At 46.0% G+C, this 21,278-nt stretch overlaps 1 protein-coding gene across 4 annotated transcripts in view; it reads right to left on the bottom strand.

The window, feature by feature from the left end:
- Window positions 1-21,278, bottom strand: part of Spata13 (spermatogenesis associated 13) — a 132,901-nt gene that overhangs the window by 44,218 nt on the left and 67,405 nt on the right. For 3 of the 4 annotated variants that reach the window (XM_021650132.2, XM_021650133.2, XM_060391086.1), the window contains 2 exons: window positions 14,464-14,826; window positions 11,742-11,886 (listed from right to left, as the gene is read on the bottom strand). In XM_021650132.2, the coding sequence (XP_021505807.2) occupies window positions 11,742-11,886; window positions 14,464-14,826 (508 nt within the window). The remainder of the gene's footprint in view (window positions 1-11,741; window positions 11,887-14,463; window positions 14,827-21,278) is intronic. The other variant, XM_060391085.1, reaches the window with a different exon arrangement.

Consider the following 21,278-nt stretch of genomic DNA (forward strand, 5'->3'; position numbering starts at 1 on the left):
CCTACATAGTAAGTCCCGGGCCAGCTGGACTCCAGAGTGAGGTGCTGCCTCAAAAATCTAAACCAAACAAAAAACAATAGAAAAAAGAAATTTATTTTGAAAATGTAAATCTTACTCCCCCGCTGCTTAGTTCTGGCTTTGTATTGTTTTTGCAGACCACTATAAAGAGTGATCAATTTCAGTCCACCTGTAATACTTTCATAGTTTGTTTGAAATGGGCCCCCAAGTAACTCAGGCTCATCTCAAACTCCTGCTTTCTTAGCTGTGGTCTTCCCAATGCTGGAACTACATACCTATGTGAGTGGTGTGTGTTTGTGTGTGTGCATGCACATGCGTGCCATGTCTGTATACCTGTGTGGTTACTGTACCCAACTTGACTTCATGTCTTCCTAACAGCCGAACAAGGCAGTTTTAAGCCTTCAGAGCAGGTTTTCAAAAGTTCCAACCTTCCCACCAGGCATTGGCTATGCTGGTGTATGGCACAGACAGCTGGCCAGCTTCCTCTATGTCTGCCTTGGACTGATTTTCCAGCCACCCGGAATGCTCAAATCCCCAAGTCGGAATCTATACACATCCCTTCCCAGATTTTAATCATTTTAGTCATTTAATCTAGCTGACTTACAACATCCAAAACAATGCAAACATGGTGCAAAAGGATGTTACACCGGGTTTCGTGCAGAATAACGAAGAGGAAAATGTTTACAGTCAATCTGCCCACAATCTTTCTTCCACATATGTTTATCTGAGGTTTGTTCTGTAAGTAGGTGTGGATCACACAGATAAGGAAGGACAAGTGTGATCTTACCCAGGTGTCCTTTGTAAAGTTATTCTTTATCTGCATCATGCCTTTAAAGGGCTGGAGTTGGAAGGCCAGGGCATGACTCAGTGGCAGAGCACTGGGCTGGATCCCGGGCACGGGGTGGAGCAGGGGAAGAATAAGATTTCGGTTGCTTCCATGTGTATGGTGATGACTCCGACTTGTATGGTGACAACAATGTTGTTAGAAATGCTCCGTGTTCTCAGGAAATCTGACAGACTCAGCCTGAGACACTAGGAATCTAGACTGGGTTCATTAACTCTCTCTGCTAACTTGGAATGATAGTAGTCACACACAAACACTCACACGCACAATGTAGAAAAGAGTAATTAAATTGCGTGGTTATTGGAGTAAGCTGGAAGGATTTTTTTATAGCCATAAAAAGTCAACACACACTGGGTGTGTGGTTCACACTTGTACTTCCAGCACTTGGGAGGTTAAAGGAGGATTGTTGTCAATTTGAGGCCAGTGTGAGCTATATAATTTGAGGCAGCCTGGGCTACAGAGAGAGTCCTATCTAAAAAAAAAAAAAAGAAGGTTACTGATATGACTCAACAGGTACACAGACAAGGGAAGAAACAGCCTCTTACAAATTGTCTTTTGGCCTCCCCATGCATATGAACACTTGTAAGTAGGTAAGTAATTTTGATCAGAAAAGCAAGCCAAACATGATGGCATGTGCTTAGAACCCCCATGCTTGGGAACAGCAGCAGCAAAAGCAGCTGGAGGACGGGACACCCTCTCTCAAAACACTGGAAGCAAAACAAAACAACTAAAAGGAAAGTTAACTCACCTCCAGGAGAGGCTTTTTTTTCTCTAGTTGCTATTATTGTACCTAATTATCCTCATTGTTCTGTTATTATTACTAATTGCTTAACACACTCCTACTCATTAACTGAAGTTTTCAACTTACTTTTTAAAGTGATGCTGGGGACAGAATCCACAAGTGTCCTGCTGAATTACACTAAAGTGCTTTTTAAAAATATAGTAGGCCTGAGGTTATAGTCCAGCAGTTAAAAGCACGTAATGCTCTTTCAGAAGATTTAGTTCTCAGCACTCACATCAGTAGCTCACAAATGCCTGTAATTCAGGAAAAAGCCCTGGCCAACTCAGAAACTACACTCACATGTACCTCCTTCCCATATACCTGGACACACGCAATTAAGAATAAAATCTTTTTTATTTTTAAATAAGGGTTGGGATATACAGATAAAGCACAATCTTGGCTTTAAATTCTCAGTCCTCCTATCTCAGTCTTGTAAGTGCTGAGATCACAAGTGTGCTTCACCATGCCCAGGCCAGATATGATTTTATGTATATAAGGTATGTGTTGTATATGTCTGTGTGTGAGCCTGGGTGTTATTCCTCTGGAACCATATACATTGTTTTGTGAGACAGAGCCTCTCCATTAAACCAGACTGGCTAGTCAACGAGCCTCAGGCGTCTTTTTGTCTCTGCCTCCCTACACTTCAGTTATAGGCATAAACTGTCTGGAATTGATTTTTCATGGTTGCTGGGAATCCAAATTCAGGTCCTCAGACTAGTGTGGCAAACACTTTACTAACTGGGCATCCCTAGTCCCGAGATACAACCTACACCTGCTGACATCAATGCATGGGCATGCATTATTGCTTATGATCCATAAACATTCCACAAGAGTTTAAATGCTCAGGAAACTAGACAGTCTTCATTTCTGAAATCAGCCGATAATCATGGTTATCTTACAAGCAGAGTAAAATAAAAATGTTTTAAATTATCAAATATGACTTTAAATAATCTATATAGACTAGGCAGACTCAGAAATACAACATTTTCTCTGGGGTGTGTGTGTATGTGTGCGTGTGTGTTGAAAGTAGGAGGACTGTGAAGGACAGGCATGCTAGCTCATGTCTGTAATCTTAGCAATTATGACTCTGAGGCAAGATGATGTTAAATTTAAGGCCTGTCCAACATACAGAGTGAGTTCAAGGCTAGCCTAGAAAACTTAAGAAGACACTCAAATTAAAATAAATAATAATAAAAACCACTTGGGAATTTAGGTCAATGGCAGAGTATTGGCCCAACTAGCATGCTCAAGGCCTTGGGACCCATCCCCAGAACCCTAGATAAAGTAGTTTCACTATTTGACCTATGTTGACCTTAAAACTCCTTAAACTTTCTGCCTTAGCCTCCTGAGTGCTGCAATTACAGGCACGACCACACCCAGTAAACCTCTCAGCATTTTTACTTTATAAAGACACTCATGCCACTGTGATTCATCACCCTTACTCCGTTATCACCAACACCACACCCATGTTCTCTCAGGACTGCTCGCATGGCCTTCCTTCACACATAGTGTGGGCTTCTGAGAGATAAGATTAGTTTTTAAACAGAGCAAGAGGGTAGTGCCCAGAGCTGGAGAGAACACAGCACACAATGGCAAATGTATAAGAGAAAACATTTCAGTAAGGATAGGAAAGGGAAAGGAAAGGGGAAGGGGAAGGGAGAAGGGGGAAGGGGGAAAGAAGGGGGAAAGGGAGAAAAAGGAAAAAGGGAAAAAGGGGGAAAAAGGGGAAAGGGGAAAGGGAAAGGAGCTAGCTGGGTATGGTCATACACAATTATAATCCCTGCCCTTAAGAGGCAAAAACAGAAGGATTTTGAGTTTGAGATCAGCTGTTCAAGCAAAACCAGATCTCACAACAAGAGCAAGAATAGAAAACAGAAAAGTGGAGTAACTGTTGGGATTCAGACCAGGGACAAGCTGCTGAGGTGCCTATTTAACATACCAAAATGGACCTAGCCTCCAGGTACTCCCAGCATCCCTACCTGAACTTTCCAGCCCAGGGGCTGGGCTTCCTCTGAACCAGAGGCTCTTCACTATCTAGTCCAGACATTTTGGTTGGCTCCTTCTCTACTCTCCCTCCCTCTCTATATATACGCACAATCTTTCTTTCTTTCTCCCCATCTTCTCTGTCTCCCAGTCTGCCTGGTGACTTCCCTGGCCCTATTCCTTGGCACAGGTGAACCTACCCAAGAGTTGCCCCCAATAAATGTGACTTTATACTTTAATTTGGCTTGAATTGGTTCATTTGGTCAGCAGAAGAATACCTATCAATGATACCGTTTTCTCTTTTCTTTGGTGAATGGGATAAAACCTAGAGATTCCCACACACTAAGCATGTGCACCACTGAGCATGGATGGCTCTGCAGCAGATTTTCACAACACCCAACCAGGGAGGAAGAAATAAGCTTTTAAGCACTCACAGAGACTGAGTGATTACCAGTATTTCTTGAATTTTATCTCAACTATTTCTTGTCAACTTTTCTAGAGTCTGTCCTTTTTTTTTTTTTTTTAAGATTTATTTAGTTATACAGTTCTCTGCCTACATGTATGCAGGCATGCCATAAGAGGGTACCATATCTCATTATAGATGGTTGTGAGCCACAATATGGTTGCTGGGAATTGAACTCGGGACCTTTGGAAGAGCAGATAGTGTTCTTAACCACTGAGCCATCTCTCCAACACCTTTTGGATTCTCTGAAAACAAATGTTTTATTTATTTTTACACAGAAAATGTTTCAGTATGTATGCATAAAAGTAGTTTAAAATAGAGGCTGCTGTGTTACAGGATATTTGATCACATTGTAAACCCCAAAATTGTGAACTGTAAAATCCTCTTTCTTGTTTGGTGTGGTTGAGCCCTATCACACACCTTTAATCCAAAAGCTTTTTATTTATTGTAAACAGGTGATTATGGTGTGGTTCAGCCAGCCCTAACATACACCTTTAATCCTAGAGCTTTCCGTACACAGGATTTAATAAAGTTCAACCAACGTGAAGAGACAGAGCAAGAAACCAGCTGACAGGGATTAAGGAGTAGGAAGGACTTTGAGTTGAGGGGTATTTAAGGGGTATTAATGAGAAGGGGCTTTTAGCTCTCTAGAGCCTGAGCTGTAGCTCTCTGGCTTTTTGGGCTTTGAGTGAGCAAGTCTTGGGCCTTGAGTTTCTTGGTCTTTTCCTCCTGAGCTGTCAGCCGACCTAGTGAGCCTTTTGGGCTTTTTCCATTTGGATGTGAGCTGAGAAGAAAGGTCAGCTGGGTGCTTTCTCTGCCTCTCTGAGCTAGGTTTTCACCCCAGCATCTGGCTCCTGAGTCTTTATTGGTAAAATAGAATGACTGGGATTTTCATTTTTTAAAACAACACCGCTGGGTAGACAGCTTAGTCTGTAAGTACTTAACTTGGAAGCCTGAGGACCTGAGTCAGATCCCCAGAACCCATGGAAACAATAGCTAAGCACAGAGCCACATGGCTGTAAAGTCAGGACTGAGAGAGGCGGACACAGCAGGTCCCTGAGGCTGGCTGGCCAGCAAGGTTATACTACTTTCTGAACTATCTCAAAAACAAAACCAACAAAATCAAGGCAGGAGGTCCCTGATTAATGACTCTTGAGCTCTTGCACACACACAGCACATGCACACTCACACACACAACCTGAAATAACTGCAGGACTGTAAACAAGCTTCCTGAGTACCTTTTGCCCTTCACACTCCCTTGTCTTCTCTAACTCTTCCGCTAAAGAGAAGCCTTGCCTAGATGTTAACTGCCAGCTCTTCCTTAGAAAGCACTTAGCTGCTCCAGCCCTCCCACAAGAGCTGATACAGTCAGTGCCCCACCTAACAAAACTGAAAACTTCCCAACTGGCTCTTAAAAGGATCTTTAGAAAATTTTGCTTTAATATAATCTTTATTTCATGTATGTCTCTGCACTATGTGTATGCAGTGCCTGTGGAGGCCAGAAGAGGGCACTGGATCTCCCTGGGACTGGAGTTACAGACAGTTCTGAGCCATCACCTGGTGCTGGGGATGGAACTCATACCCTTCGGAAGGGCAATGCGTGTTCTTATCCATCAAGCCACCTCTCCAGCGCCACTCTAATTTTTTTAAAATTTGTTTTGGGCTGCTGGAGCTAGATCTCACTATCTCACTGTGTAGCTTGGGCTGATATTGAACTCACTATGTCCTTGCCTCTGCCTCTTCTGTGCTGGAATTACAGATGTCTGCTGTCATGCTTAGCCTCAAAATGATCTCAATTAACTGGTTTGTTGCTATCAGGACCCATGCAATGTTCACACAGTCTATTAATGAATATAACTTTGATTATTTGAGTAGTACCTCTATTCAATCCACAGGCTCATGAAGCTATGGATCATTTCACAACTTTGCTGGTATATATGCCAAACACCTCTGTGATGGTTAGAATGAGAAGCATCCCCAGTAGGCTCAGATATTTGAACAGTTGGTCCCCAGAAGGTGGTACTGTTTGTAGAGGTGGTACAGCCTTGCTGGAGGAAGCACAAAATTCATTAGCCTTTCTAACAGTCCCTGTTCACACTCTCTGTGTCATGCTTGCTACTGAAGGTATGCTCCTCTGCCATGCCTACTGCTCGTTGCCACGCCCCTCCTCTTCCTGCCATGATGGAACCATGGCAAAAATAAAATGCTCTCTTCTGTAAATTGCTGTGGTCACAGTATTTTACAGAAGAGTAACTAAAACAGAAGCTGGTACCAAGAGCGGGGTGATTATAAAGAACCGGGGTTCAAAAGGCTCAAGCGGTTCCATCGAGCAGCACGGACCTTAACAGCAACTCAGACAGAGGCCAGAGAGTGGAGTGTGGTGGTTAGAATGGGCAATGTCCTCCCCACGCTCCTGGATTTGAAGACTTGGTCCCCCCTGGTGGCATGCTTTGGGAAGGTGGTGTAACCTTGCTAGAGGAAGTACATCATGGGGGAACTGTTGAGAGTTAACTGCCTTGCCCCGGATTCAATTTGCTCTCCTTTGTGTTTGAAGATGTGAGCTGTCAGCTTCCCGTGCCTGCTGCCATGCCCGATGCCTGCTGCCACACTTATCCCAATCCCTCATCTCCCACATCTGTCAGGCTGGACTCTTATCACTGTGGAACAGTAATCAATAATAAAACTTTTATGCATTGTTTATTTTATCATGGCACCAGAAAGGTAACTAACAGAACCTCTTGGCATCTAGAAAGAGAGGATCCCTAACTCAGTAAACAGAGAGGCAGGAAGTGGTTCAACAGGAGCCACAAGCCAGTGAGTGGGCATGGTGGCAACTCCTATAAGCTACACACTGATTGGGCATCTAGGTCAGGGTTGCCTTAGTTGCCATGGAGACTTGAACATCTATGCAAGTGAAGCAAACACCTGTTGTGGGTTAGTGGGTAGATGCTGTTCCAGGTAGGAGGACCATGATCTGATCCATGTAATCTCCGGTTGTGCCTCCCTGATCTTGGGGATCCCAGGAACAAAACTCAAAAGGACCTTCATTAATGTGCCACTTGGGTAATGAGGCATGAAATCTGCGGGTCAGCCAGGGCTCTGTATCTGGGGATCCCCGAATAGCAGGTCATCTTTGGGTAGGTATTCTACACCAAGTGAGTCACGTTCCAGTCCTCAGGTTTCCATTCTTTATCTGTTATGCACTGTTATGCACTGAGGACAAAGTAACCTTCGGAAGAAGCAGCACGTCTTAATTCTTCAGATAGAGCAAGCTTGCACACGTATGTGCTTGAGAGTCAAAGGCTTGACTGAATAACTGCAGGAAGGAGGAAAGAATGGGGGGTATCTATGCCTTGGGTCAACTGACATACGATGCTCACGATGCCGACATGGGTTAATCTTCTCATCTTGATGGGTGGCTCAGTGGACGCACAAAGAAACAAAACACCCACCAGGCCATAGTTGCAAAAAGGGTGCCCAGCCTGAGCTAGACCACAGGGCCTGCCCTCACCAGGGTTAATGATATGGTTCTCTATAAGGACCAGATAGCTACTTGTGGAAAGCTGATTACAATGGACATTTTATAAAAGGAGGTGATGATAGTTTGTCCTCACTGGAAAAGCCACTTGTGCTGGACAAAGATTAACCCTGCCTCTTCACTGGCCTCACCAAAAGCTCAGAGACAGTCATGTCATCTCCCAGATACCACCTAGAACCTCCCAGTGATTGGGTCACAGCCAACACCACCTCAGTGTAACTCAATTGTCTAGGAAGTTTAGGGACGCACCCTGCCGCTGCATGATACCCTGCAGGGGCACATGTGGAGAACCTGTGACTCCTGTCACTGGGGGATGCCAAGCCACCGCCGGAAACCATGGTAAACACAGAAGCAGCTACTCTCTCATTCCATCGAACACTTGCAAAATGGTTTCCTCCCAGTTAGCACTGCTCCATCCATTGAAACTGCATCCCAGCTCTAGCCCAGAATCAGACAAGAGCCTGAGCTACTCATTTCAGCCTCCTCTTGCTTCAGGGAAAGGAACACCCATGGGAATTATGGGTGGCTTTGTGGTCACTGCCACTGTGGATACTCAGGACTCAGAGCAGCCTGTGTGTTCTTCTCTCCATTTGCCTTACTCCAAACCACTGGACATGTGCTTTTCTCCTCTGCTCGCTCTGGTTTCAATGTTTAATTTTTATTCTTTTTTATCTTTACTTTTATTTTTATTTTATTCTCTTTTAAGTTTTATTTCTCTGTTGCCATACAGCTCAGGTTGGCCTAGAAGTCACAGTGCAGCCCAGGCTAAATTGGCTAACTTCCAGGGACTGCTGATATACACCGCCACATAGACTTGGCCACACTGCCCTTCTGACTCACAAACCAGGAGCAAGTAAGATGGCTCTGAGGGGCAAGGTACCGACCACCAAGCCTGATGACTTAAGTGTGATCCTGAAGACTCAGATGGTGAGCAGGTGTCCTCTGATCTCCATCTACACCCTGTGGCACCTCTGTGCCCACAGATACTCAACGAGCACACACACATGTACACACGTGTATGTGTGTGCACACACATGCAGAAAGGTTTTGCTGTTTTTCAAAACAGGGTTACTCTGTGCAATCCTGGCTGTCCTATTAGAGTCCAGGGTGGCCTCAAACTCAAGAGATCCACCTGTCTGCCTCCTAAGTGCTGAGACTGAAGGGGTACACCACCACGCCCAGCTCAGCTGTTTTTAACTGAAGCACAAACCAGAACCCACCGTTTTCCTGCTGGCAGTGACACACTGCTCCCTGTCACACTCAGAACCCCAGGTCCGCAGGGCATGAGATGCCTTGTGTTGAGCCACTTCCTCTAACACAGCGCCCTCTTCCGTCCATGTTCCTGAGCTCAGTCACTCTAGCCTCAGCTGGACCTCACCACCTCATTACCTCTTCCTTGTTGCCCAGGTGGCCACTCCATGTCACTCCTGCCCCTTCCTATTCTCCATCGCCCTTCTCATTTTCTCACAAGCACTACTAGTGATTTCAGGAATCCCACCAGGAATCTATTCAAAGGCTGGAATGTATAGTAACCCTCTATATCCTAGGGCCTTTTGGATGCCAAGCTCCTCTGGGGATACCCAAGCCCCTTTACTTGAAATGGCATGACCGTAGCACCTAATATCCACACACCCAACTGTATAGTTGGAATCATCTCTAGATGATTGATGGTGCTAGTATAGTGTAAATACCATGTGGATATTTGTTCAGCTGCCTAGTGAACAGCTCATGATAAGGTTCAGGCTGGAGTTTGCAGCATATGTGAGGCCCTGGGTTCACAGACAAGGGACGAAGGGCCTGGGCATGTTCAGTAAAGATATGAGTCTTCTCAATATTTCTAGTCTGTGGTGGATTAACTCTGAGAACATGAGACCCAAGGATACAGAAGTCACTGCCCCCAGCTCACAGTTGAGGCTCCATACATTAGCATACAGGTTAACTGACTTTGGGTGAAAAGAGAAGAACATGACAGCTAATAAAGTAGGACCACTTTGGTCGACACAGACCCCTTCAAGGTGAGTGAGGCTGGAAGACGAAGGCAGGCAGCAGACAATTGGAGGAAGGAGTGCAAAGTGAAAATGTGCCACCTATGGCCTGGCTCCTGAGGAGGCAGAAGGGAGAAGTTCCTTTTATGAAAATACAAATGCATGTGCACCAGTTCACAAATCCTGTGTCCTTCCCTTGCCCACTTTCCACTCTGACGCTGTGCTGCTTGGGTGAGAAGCACCAGGAAAGCTCCCCCTCTGCATTGGAGAATGCAAGAGTGACCTCCCAGAGTGGACTTGGGCTTAGCGATGTCTGATGTGGTGACTAGCTGGTGCATCATCTCCGGGGAAGGAGGAGATTTTCCATAGTGTCAGGGGTAGGTACAGCACTGTGGTGTGACACGGTCTGGACACAAGCACCCCCACCTTGCTGTCTTCCCCTTGTCCTGTTGAATAGCTCCCTGTGGATCATCCCCCTCACAGAGTTTCAAGGGATGGGAGGGGCTCTGTCCTGGTCACTGCTCTCTGACACATAGTACATGCTCACTGCAGAGGGAGAGAGTAAGTGGACCCAAGCCAAGGGAGGACTTTTTCAGGACCAATCTGTTCCTGACACCACCTGGGTGCTGTTCTGGGAGCAAAGCCTGCCTACCCTTCTCCTGTAGTCACACTGATGACAGGGGACTAAACACCACACAAATGCAGAGGCAAGGGGGGCTGGATTACAACCCTTGTCCCTTCTACCAACTACACCACGAACAGACCACTGAGCTCGAACAGCCAGGGCCTCCATCCTGGGAGCACGACTCTTACAAGTATGTCAAGAGGGCAAGGCAGGCTGGCCTTTCCTTTCCCCTGGTGGCACCATGCCCAGCCTTCTGTGACACTGCGTCTTGGGATTCCATGACTGCTGGGAGCCACCCTGACAACATAAATGTTCCATCTAGTTCCCCAGCCATCATGGGAGCATCCAACACCCTCCTAATTCATTTTTCCTTTTTTTCATCCCTCTTTTTTTTGGGGGGTGGGGGGATGTTGTTCTAGAGAGTGTCTCTCTGTGTATCCCTGGCTGTCCTGGAGCTAGCTTCACAGACGAGGCTGGCCACAAACTCAAGAGGCAGGCACTACCACACCTAGTCTCCTTTCTCTCTCTCTCTCTCTCTCTCTCTCTCTCTCTCTCTCTCTCTCTCTCTCTAATTTAGTGTCTCATGGAGCTCAGGTTTGCCTCAGCCTCACTACATAGATAAGAAGGACCTTGAACTTCTGATTCTCCTGCTTCCATCTCCCAAGCTGAGATTACTGGCATGTGCCACTATGCACCTTTAACATAGTATTGGGGACTGAGTTCAAGGATTTGTGACTGCTGGGTAAGCACTCTACCAAATGAATGACATCCTTAGTCATGTGGGGCCCCTTCCCTTCCTAAACTTATCAGTTAGTTTTACTGTTTCCAACCAAAGAACCCTAAGGTCTTGTTTTCTGTTTTTAAATTCTTTAAAAAGCATTACATAAATCATGAAATAGGCTACTTGGCTCTATATGGGGGATGAGAAGAAACCCTCTCTGCTCCTAATGGCCGATCATCTTTTGTGCTTTCCTGGTCTGTGTTGGTACCTGAGCACATGCAGGCATGATAGACACTGGCGCTATCCCTGAAGCCCTTTCAATTGATCTGAACACACCCCTCCCCCAATTGATGAAGACATCCTCGCCACAGACTCCTAATTGTGACCTAGATGAAAACACAGTCTCTGTACATGGCAAGTTAAGATGAGGGCATTAGGAGGAGGTGACCCACTTTAGTGAGACTGGAGTCCTTACACAAGAGGGAAATGTGGGTATATATGTTTGCAGCAGGGAGGATGCCATGAAGTGTGCTCGGGCCAGCCAGGGAGCCTCAAAACCACAACAAACAAAAAACACCCTCCATGCTAGAACCTTAGGTCTCTAGCCTAGGATGGCTCTGCAGCAACTTAGGTGTGGAGTTTCTGTACGAAATCCAGGGTAACCCAGATGACAACTGCAGCACTGCCCTGGCTGCAAGTTGGGAAAAGTGCAGAATCTACCTGGCCGCCTCAGGCTCCATGGCACCAGACAACCAGACAACCAGAGGAAGCCCCAAGACTCACCATTGGATGCTTTCATCTGCCGGCGGCGGCCCACGCGGTCCAGCCCGATGGGAGTGCTCTGGGAAAAGGTGAAGGGCCGAAGGCGGGCAGACACAGCTTTGTAGGGTGGAACCTGGTGTGCAGGCACGGGAGGCCTGGCTGCTGGCTGTGAAAGGAAGTGCAAAGCTGTGAGAAGGTGCCAGGAAGTCTCAGCTTCTGTGAGCCGCAAACCATTTTTGCGTTCTCACCCCGAAGCCACTGGCAGATGTGGAGTGGCTTCTTCAAAGCCCGCCAGCAGCTGCAGGCTGCACCAAGCTTAGTGGCAACAGGCTGCTCTAAAGTTTCCACAGGCAGCCTCAAGGCTGGCTCCGTCACATTTCATCCCGCTTGTGAGCAGCATGCCGGAGGGAAACAGAGGGGGGGGGGGGGTCTCTGAGGGAGAGGAAGCCAAGACAGCAACAGTGCTGTGTAAGCTACAGTTAGGAAGGTACGCTACCCAGAATAGCATCTGAGGAAGCAAGGCCCGGACACAGCACCCAGGCATGGTCACAGATCTTCAGTGTTGCTTTGCTTAAAAAAAAAAAAAAATTCTGGGCAGCTGGAGACATGGCTCAGCTGTTAAGAGCATTGGCTGTTGTACTTGAGAACCCGGGTTCAATTCCTACCACCCACATGGCAGCTCCATGTGGACCAGTCCTAGGGGATCTGACACGCCCTCACACAGACATACACCATTAGTTGCACCATTGGTGCAAACACCAATGTACATAAAGTAAAAATAAATAAATCATTTAAAGGATTTTCTTTTATATAATATGTGTGTATGGCACCTATGTATGGGCACCCACAAAGGCCCAAAGAGGGTGTCTGAACTCCTGGTACTGGAGTTGCAGGCGGATGTGAACTGTCCCACATAGGTGCTCTAGAAGAGAAGAACACTAACCACTGAGCTGTCTCTCCTGCTGTGCTTCAGTTTGTATATCAGGGTCTCACTCTGGTGTCTAGGCTGGCCTCAATCCCACAATTCCTCTGCCTTAGCCTCTTGAGTTCCAGCATTACAGGCTCCAGCACCATCTCTGGAAATAATACTACGCTGATGTTCAGAAATAAAAGTAAATATACTTTTGTATATATATACTCAATGTCTCTGATTACCCCTCAAAGTGTCTTGCTTTTAAATCAATTACAATTTGCTTTAGTTTAGAAATATTTCCCCAAGCAGTGGAACACCTTAAAACAAAAGGATCTTAAAGACCCCGTAGTATCTTCAGCTTCACTTTTGTTTGCATTATTTTGTTTGTTTTTGAGACAAGGGCTCACAGTCCATGATGGTAGCCTGTAGCTCAATGACCTTGAGCTCCTCATCTCCCCCCACTTCCCTTTCCCAAGAGCAGGGATCCCAGCTGTGCACCACCACACTGGGCTTTTAATTTTATTTGAAGATTTCAACTCAACTGAATTAAGTAAGTAAGAGTTTTTGAGTGTTTGCTACAAGTAAGACATTGTGCTGAGCTTGGCAGGACTAACTTTAACACACAGCCCAAGCCTAATATAGAGTTTCTTGCTTTCGTTTTTTTTTTTTGTTGTTGTTGTTTTTGTTTTTTCTTTTTTCAGAGAATCTTGCAGGTAATTTAAGAAAGTACCCAGCAAGGTTTTCAAACACGAAATTGAGCACATAAATTATTTTATAAACTGTTCTGTGACTTTATGAGCCTGATCGCAGTATTAGTTGGGCCAAATAATCAAAGTGTGAATTTCTTCAAGACAGGCTTGAGTGTTCTATAACTTTGTCTTGAGTTGGCTTTTGTCCCAAGGCTGATTGCACAGCCTGCATCATGTCTTAAGAGGCATTTCTAAGGCAAGTCCTCTTAGCTGCTAAGGTCCATTTAAGCGTTTCTCTCATGTACTCCTATAACCTCAGTGCACAATCAAAAGATACATTTACTGACTCAGTCCCACTGTCTTTGAGTTACTACTTGTCCTTCAGAAAAAGGTGCATGGCTTATTCAACTTTGTGTTCCTATAACTATAACTTTAAAGTGCTCACTATGCACTTTAGAAATATTTGCCAACTGTGCTGGGGGGACCAATGGTGTCAAGCCTGCAGCAAGCCTGCCGCTCCAAAGCAGAATAAAGAATGGTGATGTTTCTCCAAGGCAGAGAGCTTGACTATCGTGTTCCAAGCCTGGGGCCACCCCAAGAATGGTGGGAGATGGATTACTAGGGAGAGAGGTACTATTTTAGAAGATAAAGAAATTACTTTTTCTCCTTGCATGGGCTGCTGCTTTGTTTGGGGGATGGATGAAAAGAACACAGGGCTCTGTGCATGAAGACAAATGCTCCATCACTGAGCTACGTCTACCCCCAGCCCCTTCTATTTCATCTTCATTTTGTTCCTACGGTTGCATTCTAACAATGGACCACTCTGTCTTTCAACAATCACTCCCACAGGAAGTGAACTAGATAAAGTCAGGCGATGGTCCCCTGGCTCAGTTCTCAGTCTTTCAGACAAGTAGCAAGGCTGTGCTGTGAGCTGAGGCTCCAGGAAAGGAGGTGATTAGCAAGCAGACTGTGAGAGAGCAGGCTGTTAGTGTGAATCCAAGCAGGTGTCAAAGTCAGGAGGAAAGGGGATGAAGAAGTATGTCTGCCAGAAGGAAAAGCAGTGTCCAGTTTAGCCTGCAGGGGGACAGAGGCAGGAAACCGGGTGTCCCTGCTGGCCATGGCTGAAGACATCAGGTCTTACTTGGACCAGGAGGTTCTCCACGTCCTCTGCCTGGGCGTTGCCATAGAAGCTGACCCCTCCAATCACAGATATAGGTCGCCTTCTCCGGCCTCCCCTGGAACAGACTGAGGGGGCACATGCATCCTGGCTGGTGGTGGTCACACTTGCTGGATGCGTCCTGTCCATGTGGTCTTCATCTGGAGGGTCTGCAGCAATGGCATCTTCAGGAATGGACAGGCTTCTGCTGGCCAACTGGCCATAGTCAGACAGTGGGCGTGGCCGGCTGCGCTTCCCTGAGCTCCATCTCCTCCTGGAGATGCGGGGCGCCTCGCTCTGCTCTTCCTCCTGGGCTGACCCCTGCCGCCAGTCATCCTCAGTCACCACCTTTGCAAATGAACAGGCTGAGTGAGCTCAGAGATGCAGGCAGGTGTGAACAACGGGACAGATGCCTGCTGTCCCCTTCCCAGTCTGCAGAGCCACAGACTCTCTTTCCCTAAAGTTACCGTGCCCCAGACAACGAGAACACAACTAACTGTGGATTAAATACGCTGAATCTGATTCCAGGCTGAATTAAATCTGTAGCTTATGAGATATTTGGGAGAAAAGTGGTGAGCTACAGTGAGACATTAAGAATGCCAGTAGATCTACAATAATAGTAATAATAATAACAATAAAAGTATAAAGCCAAGGAGGGTGTTTCTCAAATACGCTTAACAGTAGGAGGTTCGCCACGGCAGCCAGAAGTGCGTGTATAACAAGGAAAACAAGGAAGTGTGTAACAGGGTCCAGAACTGCCCTGAAGTCCCTTCCTTCAGTGCAGATACTACTGACAAATAGAAGGCGCTATAAGGAGATTACATCCAGAGCTGGGAAGACCAGCACTTGAGGAACCTAGCCCCAACCACAGTATGGGAAGACCAGCACTTGAGGAACCTAGCCCCAACCACAGTATGATGGGAGTGGACTGAACTAGGTAGGGTTCCAAGAACTACCAGACTGCAAACAGCTGTGCAGGCTTGGACAAGTGAAGGCTAACCTTGGCTCTCAGACAGGCTAAATCTCACAATCGCACATTCTACGACCCTCGGCTGAGCATGGTCGTCCGTGCAGTAATCTTAATGCTTGGGAGCCAGAGGCAAGAGGGCAAAGACTCAAGCCAGCCTGAGCTACCTAAAGAAGGGTTTTCAAAACAAAACAAAGACAAAAGCGGCAACGCTTTCCTGCTAGCAGTCCTGGGATCAAACCTAGAACTTGTGAGTACTGAGCAAGCACAACCCTGAGTGTTACTACCAAGCTAAATGACTACCACTTCAGATAAGTTTTCCATCCCTGGACGGGGGGAGGAGCAGAAGGATAGGATTTTCCCCACCATTCCTGAATAAGCAGTTATGTAGCACCAGGCCCACTCAGTCTCATGCACTTTTTCAAAAGCAATCAGGAAAACTCGGTTTGGAATAGGGCAGACTTCCATATCATCCCTGTCGGGGCTAGAGGCTGGCTGAGCAAGTGACTGAAATGCAATCCTGGCAGGATATGCCTTATAGGGTAGAGTTGGCTGTTACTCTACAAAGATGGCCACAGAATAGCCATCCCCGGGGCTTGCCCTGCCTGGAAATAGGTACCAGTCTACTTGGCAGATCCCCCAAAGTCTGGATGCAGGAAGGACTGGGCTGGTCCAGAAACTGGCAGTAGTTGTCAGTTGTAGGCATGGCAGCTACTTTGAGCCAAGCCTAGATGTCTTCAAATACCCAGACCAATGCTCTGCGCATGTGCGTGTGTCTGAGGTTATCTTCCTGCCTCAGACTCACGAAGTTTGGAGATTGCAAGCCAGTACTACACATCTGGATTGTCACTATTACTTAAAAACAAAACAAAACAAAACGAAACACAAACCAAATAGGCTATGAAGCTACAGGTTGGGGGAGCAGGTGCCGAGTTATGCAGAGCAGGCAGAAAAGCCTACAAAGGAAGGCAGGCAGGGACGGCAGCAGGGTCCATCAAAGGCAGGTGGCCAAGGGATGACAAAGCAATGGGATGTAGCCTGGCCTCACCCTGTCCATGAGACAGTCTGGGCCAGAAGAAAGTTAAATGGTGGAGGCCCAAGAAGAGAAACCTTGAGGCAATAACAAGAGTCCTAAAATGAACACTTGTTTAATCTCCAGGCTGACATGTTTACGTGTTCACTAAGATTATACCAGTGTTCAAGGCCATCCTGGGTAGCACAGTGAGACTCCCAACTCAAAAAATAAAAACGATATAGCATACGTGTATCAAATTTGAATAGTGGACCTCATAAATAAATACAATTCTTCAACCATGAAACCTGTGCTAACGCAGAAGCTGGAATGTGCAGACGCTCTACACCAACCTCTCTTCAACACTGGAAGAGAAAGGAGTGTAGTGGTTTGCCAGGGCCACACTGCCACCCAGGTGACCTCTGAACTTCCGTTCCACAATCTCTATCTACGCTGCTGGCCTGGACCTTCAAGACACCAAGCTCCACATGTTATGCGAGAGAAAGAAATTTGAGAAAAGGTGCCCGCAACTCTGTTACCTGTCTGTAACAGTCCCCTCCCAAAATTCAGTGGCCCTAAAAACCCTCCCCAACCCCATTTTCTTACACAACAGGGAGAAACACAACCCTGGTTTTTCTCATTTACTCTTCTACTGGCTTACTTACTTCTCCTAAAAGATACCCACACCCACTAACTTCCTTCCCTTCCTATTTCAAATCCCCACCACGTACTAGAGAAATTTTTTTTTTTTTTGTGAACTCACACACACCCACGAGGAGACATATATGTTTTTATCCTTCCTAACGTTACCACAGGAAAAATAGAGAAATCATAAGGTTAACATCATTTTCTGAATCCTATGAAAATCAGTTTATTATGGGGGACTGAAACAAATTACTAACTCAAATGACACAGGCAACTCAAATACACAGTAAGAATAAATTCATTTATATGATGTCATTTAAAAAGGGTTAGAACTTAAGCCGCTAGAAAAACAGAAGTGCACAGAACAAAACCAGAGACGTGGAGTACTCTAACTACTCATGAACATTAAAGAACACTGCTGTTGTTTTAATGCCTCTGCTCTGTGCTTATGCAACATGCAACCTGTATTTTCTTCCTGATGCCAAAATTAAAGAAATATACCAGGAAGTGACTGGGGCTAAGCAAGGCAGGCAATAGGCAAAGCAGCCCTGCAAATATTCCTGCCACACCTCTGTGCCAACTACTATCTGAATACAGGCAGCAAAAATGAAATACAACTGTACCACAACCTCAGTGTTTACACAGCTCCGCAGAAGATTCAAGAGAAGTCACCCTCTAAATGGCACCAAAATGACCTAGGGATCCCGAAATCTAGTTACAGAATATCACATGAAGTTGAAACGTCCATTTTAGGAGACACAGCAGAGAAGCCTGAGTTGGAGCTCACATTCAAATCTGCTCCTCAGCCAATATGAGACAGGTCTTTTCCCAAGCCAACATGGACTTGGCAATATTCGGATGAACCCGCGCCTGATGCATGCCAGGCAAGGACTCTGTTCACAGGTGCACTGATTCTAAACTACATCTTTTATTTTAAGCAAAAATTTTTATGCTTCTGGAACACTGTTCAGGCTCACCATAAAGAGTGTAGATTAATGGGCCCATTCTTAGAACTTTTTTTTTTTTCTTCTTCTAGTTTTTTGAGACAGGGTTTCTTTGTGTAGCCTTGGCTGTCCTGGACTCGATTTGTTGACTAGGCTGGCCTCACTCACAGCGATCCACCTGCCTCTGCCTCCCTGAGTGCTGGGATTACAGGCGTGCACCACCTGGCCTGGCCCACCCTTAAGACTTTAAACACAGTCCAGCAAGCATTTTTGTCTGCAGACTGAGAACCTACCTGAGATTTACCCGGGGGCATAGGGGGCCCACACAAACACTGGAGGAACAGACAGTTGACCATATCCATGGTTTCCAGAGTTGATTCCAGTCTTTTATAAAAGCTGTGATCAGGGCCCTCCAAGGCCATGCACAGCTCTGCCTGGTCCACTCTGGCAGGCTCAACTCCAGTGTCTCCAAGTCTCTGACGCTTGAACCAAGTCACACCCAAGTCATAGAGCTTTGTAAACAGACCTTGCACTCTGAGGACTGCCCTTTTAACTCCTGCTTTTCTGAACACTTCTAAAGTGCCTTTCCTAGTCAGCGATCTGTATTTAATTCCTATACAGGAACCCCCCCCCACTACAAAAATGAAAGACTATACAAACTAATATAAACTGCTTCTCTTGAAACTTTTCTGTGAAAGGAAATTATTAACTGGAGATAAAGAGGGGGTAAAATGCTTACAAGAACCTGACGTGATAGCACCTTACAGAAGCCAGACCTGCAGCGAGTACCACAGGGTTAGCTGGCAGGTGGCCCCAAGACAGATGGGATCCTGACCACTTGGTTTCTGTGAGTGTGCTTTGCAGTGTGGTCACACTGAATGGCCTCACTCTGGATTAGGTGGGTTCTAAACCAATGGCTGTTGCCTTTATGTGCTAAGGAAAATTTGGATACAAATACAAAGGAAGCAAGCTATTCAAGGACTGAGAACTGAAGAGAGACTGATGTTGATTTATCTGTCTGGAAGCCCAGGGTGACGTAGCCCAAGTCAGCTTCAGTCTTGACCTGTAGCTGAGGATGACCTTGAACTTCTGATATTTCTGCCTCCACTGCCCACGGGGATTACAGCCTGCTGGTCAGGCCTTCTAACAACTGGGCTCTATCCCCAGCCAAGAAGTGACACATTTACAAGCTGATGATTGTCACTATCACCAGAAGCTGGAAAAGGTGGGGCCTTGCAGAGATAGGAATCTGACATAGTATGACATTAAACTTGTGTTTTCTGGACCAGCCATCCACTGTGTAGCTCTTGTTAGGCAAGTCTGGCTAACTAAGACAGCAGGGGAATTCAAAAAGGAAATATTACAGGCAATGAAATTAACGATACTTGCCAGGTAGTGGTGGTGTACTCCTTTAATCCCAGCACTTGGGAGGCAGAGTTTGACAATAGCCTGGTCTGCAGAGTGAGTTCCAGAACAGCCAGGGCTACACAAAGAAAAACCCTATCTCAAGAAACAAAACAAAACAAACAAACAAACAAAACAAACAACAACAACCAACCCCCCCCCAAAAAAAACCAAAAAACCCCAAAACCTACTGTGATGGAACTATAGGATTTTGAAATGCATATTGTAATAAGCTTACTTCCCAGAATCTTCCTAGGGTACCACATGCCTGGACTCCGTTAGGACTTCATCTATGCCCAAGGAGATGGAAGAGACAGGAAAGATACTTTGCAGTGATGCACGCAGAGGGCACCAAGCTTTCCTGCCTGAATGCCCAAACACGTGCTTCCATATTTAATCTTCTAGACCATCCCTGAGGAAAGCACTAGGGAGATACTACCTCAAAAAGCCCAGGAGCATGCTGGAGAGATGGCTCAACGGTTAAAGCACTGTCTGCTCTTTCAGAGTGACCCAGGTTCAATTCCCAGCACCACATGGCAGCTCACAACTGTCTGCAACTCCAGTTCCAGAGGATCAGACACCCTCACATAGGCATACATGCAGGCAAAACACCAATGCACATGAAATAAAATTAAATAAAAAAAATAAAAGCTAAAAGCCCAGGAGCTTGACATCAATCCAGAGCTCCACTCGAGCAAGATGAAGCTGAGGGGAAGGAAGCACCACTCTACACAAACCCAAATCTTGATTTATTAATTGAATACCTTTATCCAAATGCTAGGGATCAGAGCAGTTCAGATTTGTCAGGTTCAAAAGAAACTTGGAAAATGGCCATCTGTGGGGCCTATGAGCACACCAAAGTACAAGCTGGCCTCCAAGCTCATTCAGCACCTGTGGCTTAGCTTGGCTCTTCTCACCTGACTACCTGACTACTCTCCCCTGAATTTCTCCAACTCATACTTCCTCCATCTTCTCATTCTCTTACAAACCTGCCATTATACTTCTGCCTTCCTCTCTGATCCCCTCTCTTGGTTGTCCTTTTCTCTTCTCTTGCTCTTCCCAGTTCTCTCTTTCCCCTCTCCTGGCCTGGTCCAGTCTACTGGCCATGTTCAATCTACTTTCCCTCCCTACTCCGGGCTCTTCCAGATATCTCTGGCTGTACTCACTCTCATATCTACAATTAAAACCTTCTCCTCAACCATGCCTTGGAGCAGCCATGTCCTCAATTTACACAAGATTAGAGTATTTGCATGTAAATAGAGATTTCACGAGTTAGGTTTTTCTTTTTTGCAATTTGATACAGGCTAGAGTTATCTGGGAAGAAGGACCTCAGCTGTAAGCCAAGTCTGTAGGTAATTTTATTGATTAATGAATGACTGGTGTGGGAGGGCCCAGCACACCGGGGGCAGTGCCAGTCCTGAACAGGTAATCCTGGGGTGCGTAAGAAGGCACACTGAGCAAGCCATGAGGAGTAAACTAGCAAGCAGCATTCCTCCGCAGCCTCTGCTTCAGTGCCCTCGTTTCCCTCTATCAAATAAACCGTCTGATATGGTTTGATAACCACAGGAGACGGACGCAGATGGCACGCTCATCACCCTGCCAGCCAGGAAGAAATTTCTATTCTGATCTTATCACAGTAAAGCTTAGAAAGAGAAAATTGGCAACAAAAACATATATACAAAAACTTTTTTTTTTTTAAAAAAGTCAGTAGCTAGAATTTTTCCCAGAAAAGATTACTGAAATTTACTTTTCTTATTTTAGGATTTCAGTTAAGGGTACGTATGCCTTTTCTAGCCCCAAATTGAACAAGCCACTAATTGAGAGAAAA

Source organism: Meriones unguiculatus, chromosome 9 (genome assembly GCF_030254825.1).
Source record: "Meriones unguiculatus strain TT.TT164.6M chromosome 9, Bangor_MerUng_6.1, whole genome shotgun sequence".
NCBI classification, from domain to species: Eukaryota; Metazoa; Chordata; class Mammalia; order Rodentia; family Muridae; genus Meriones; species Meriones unguiculatus.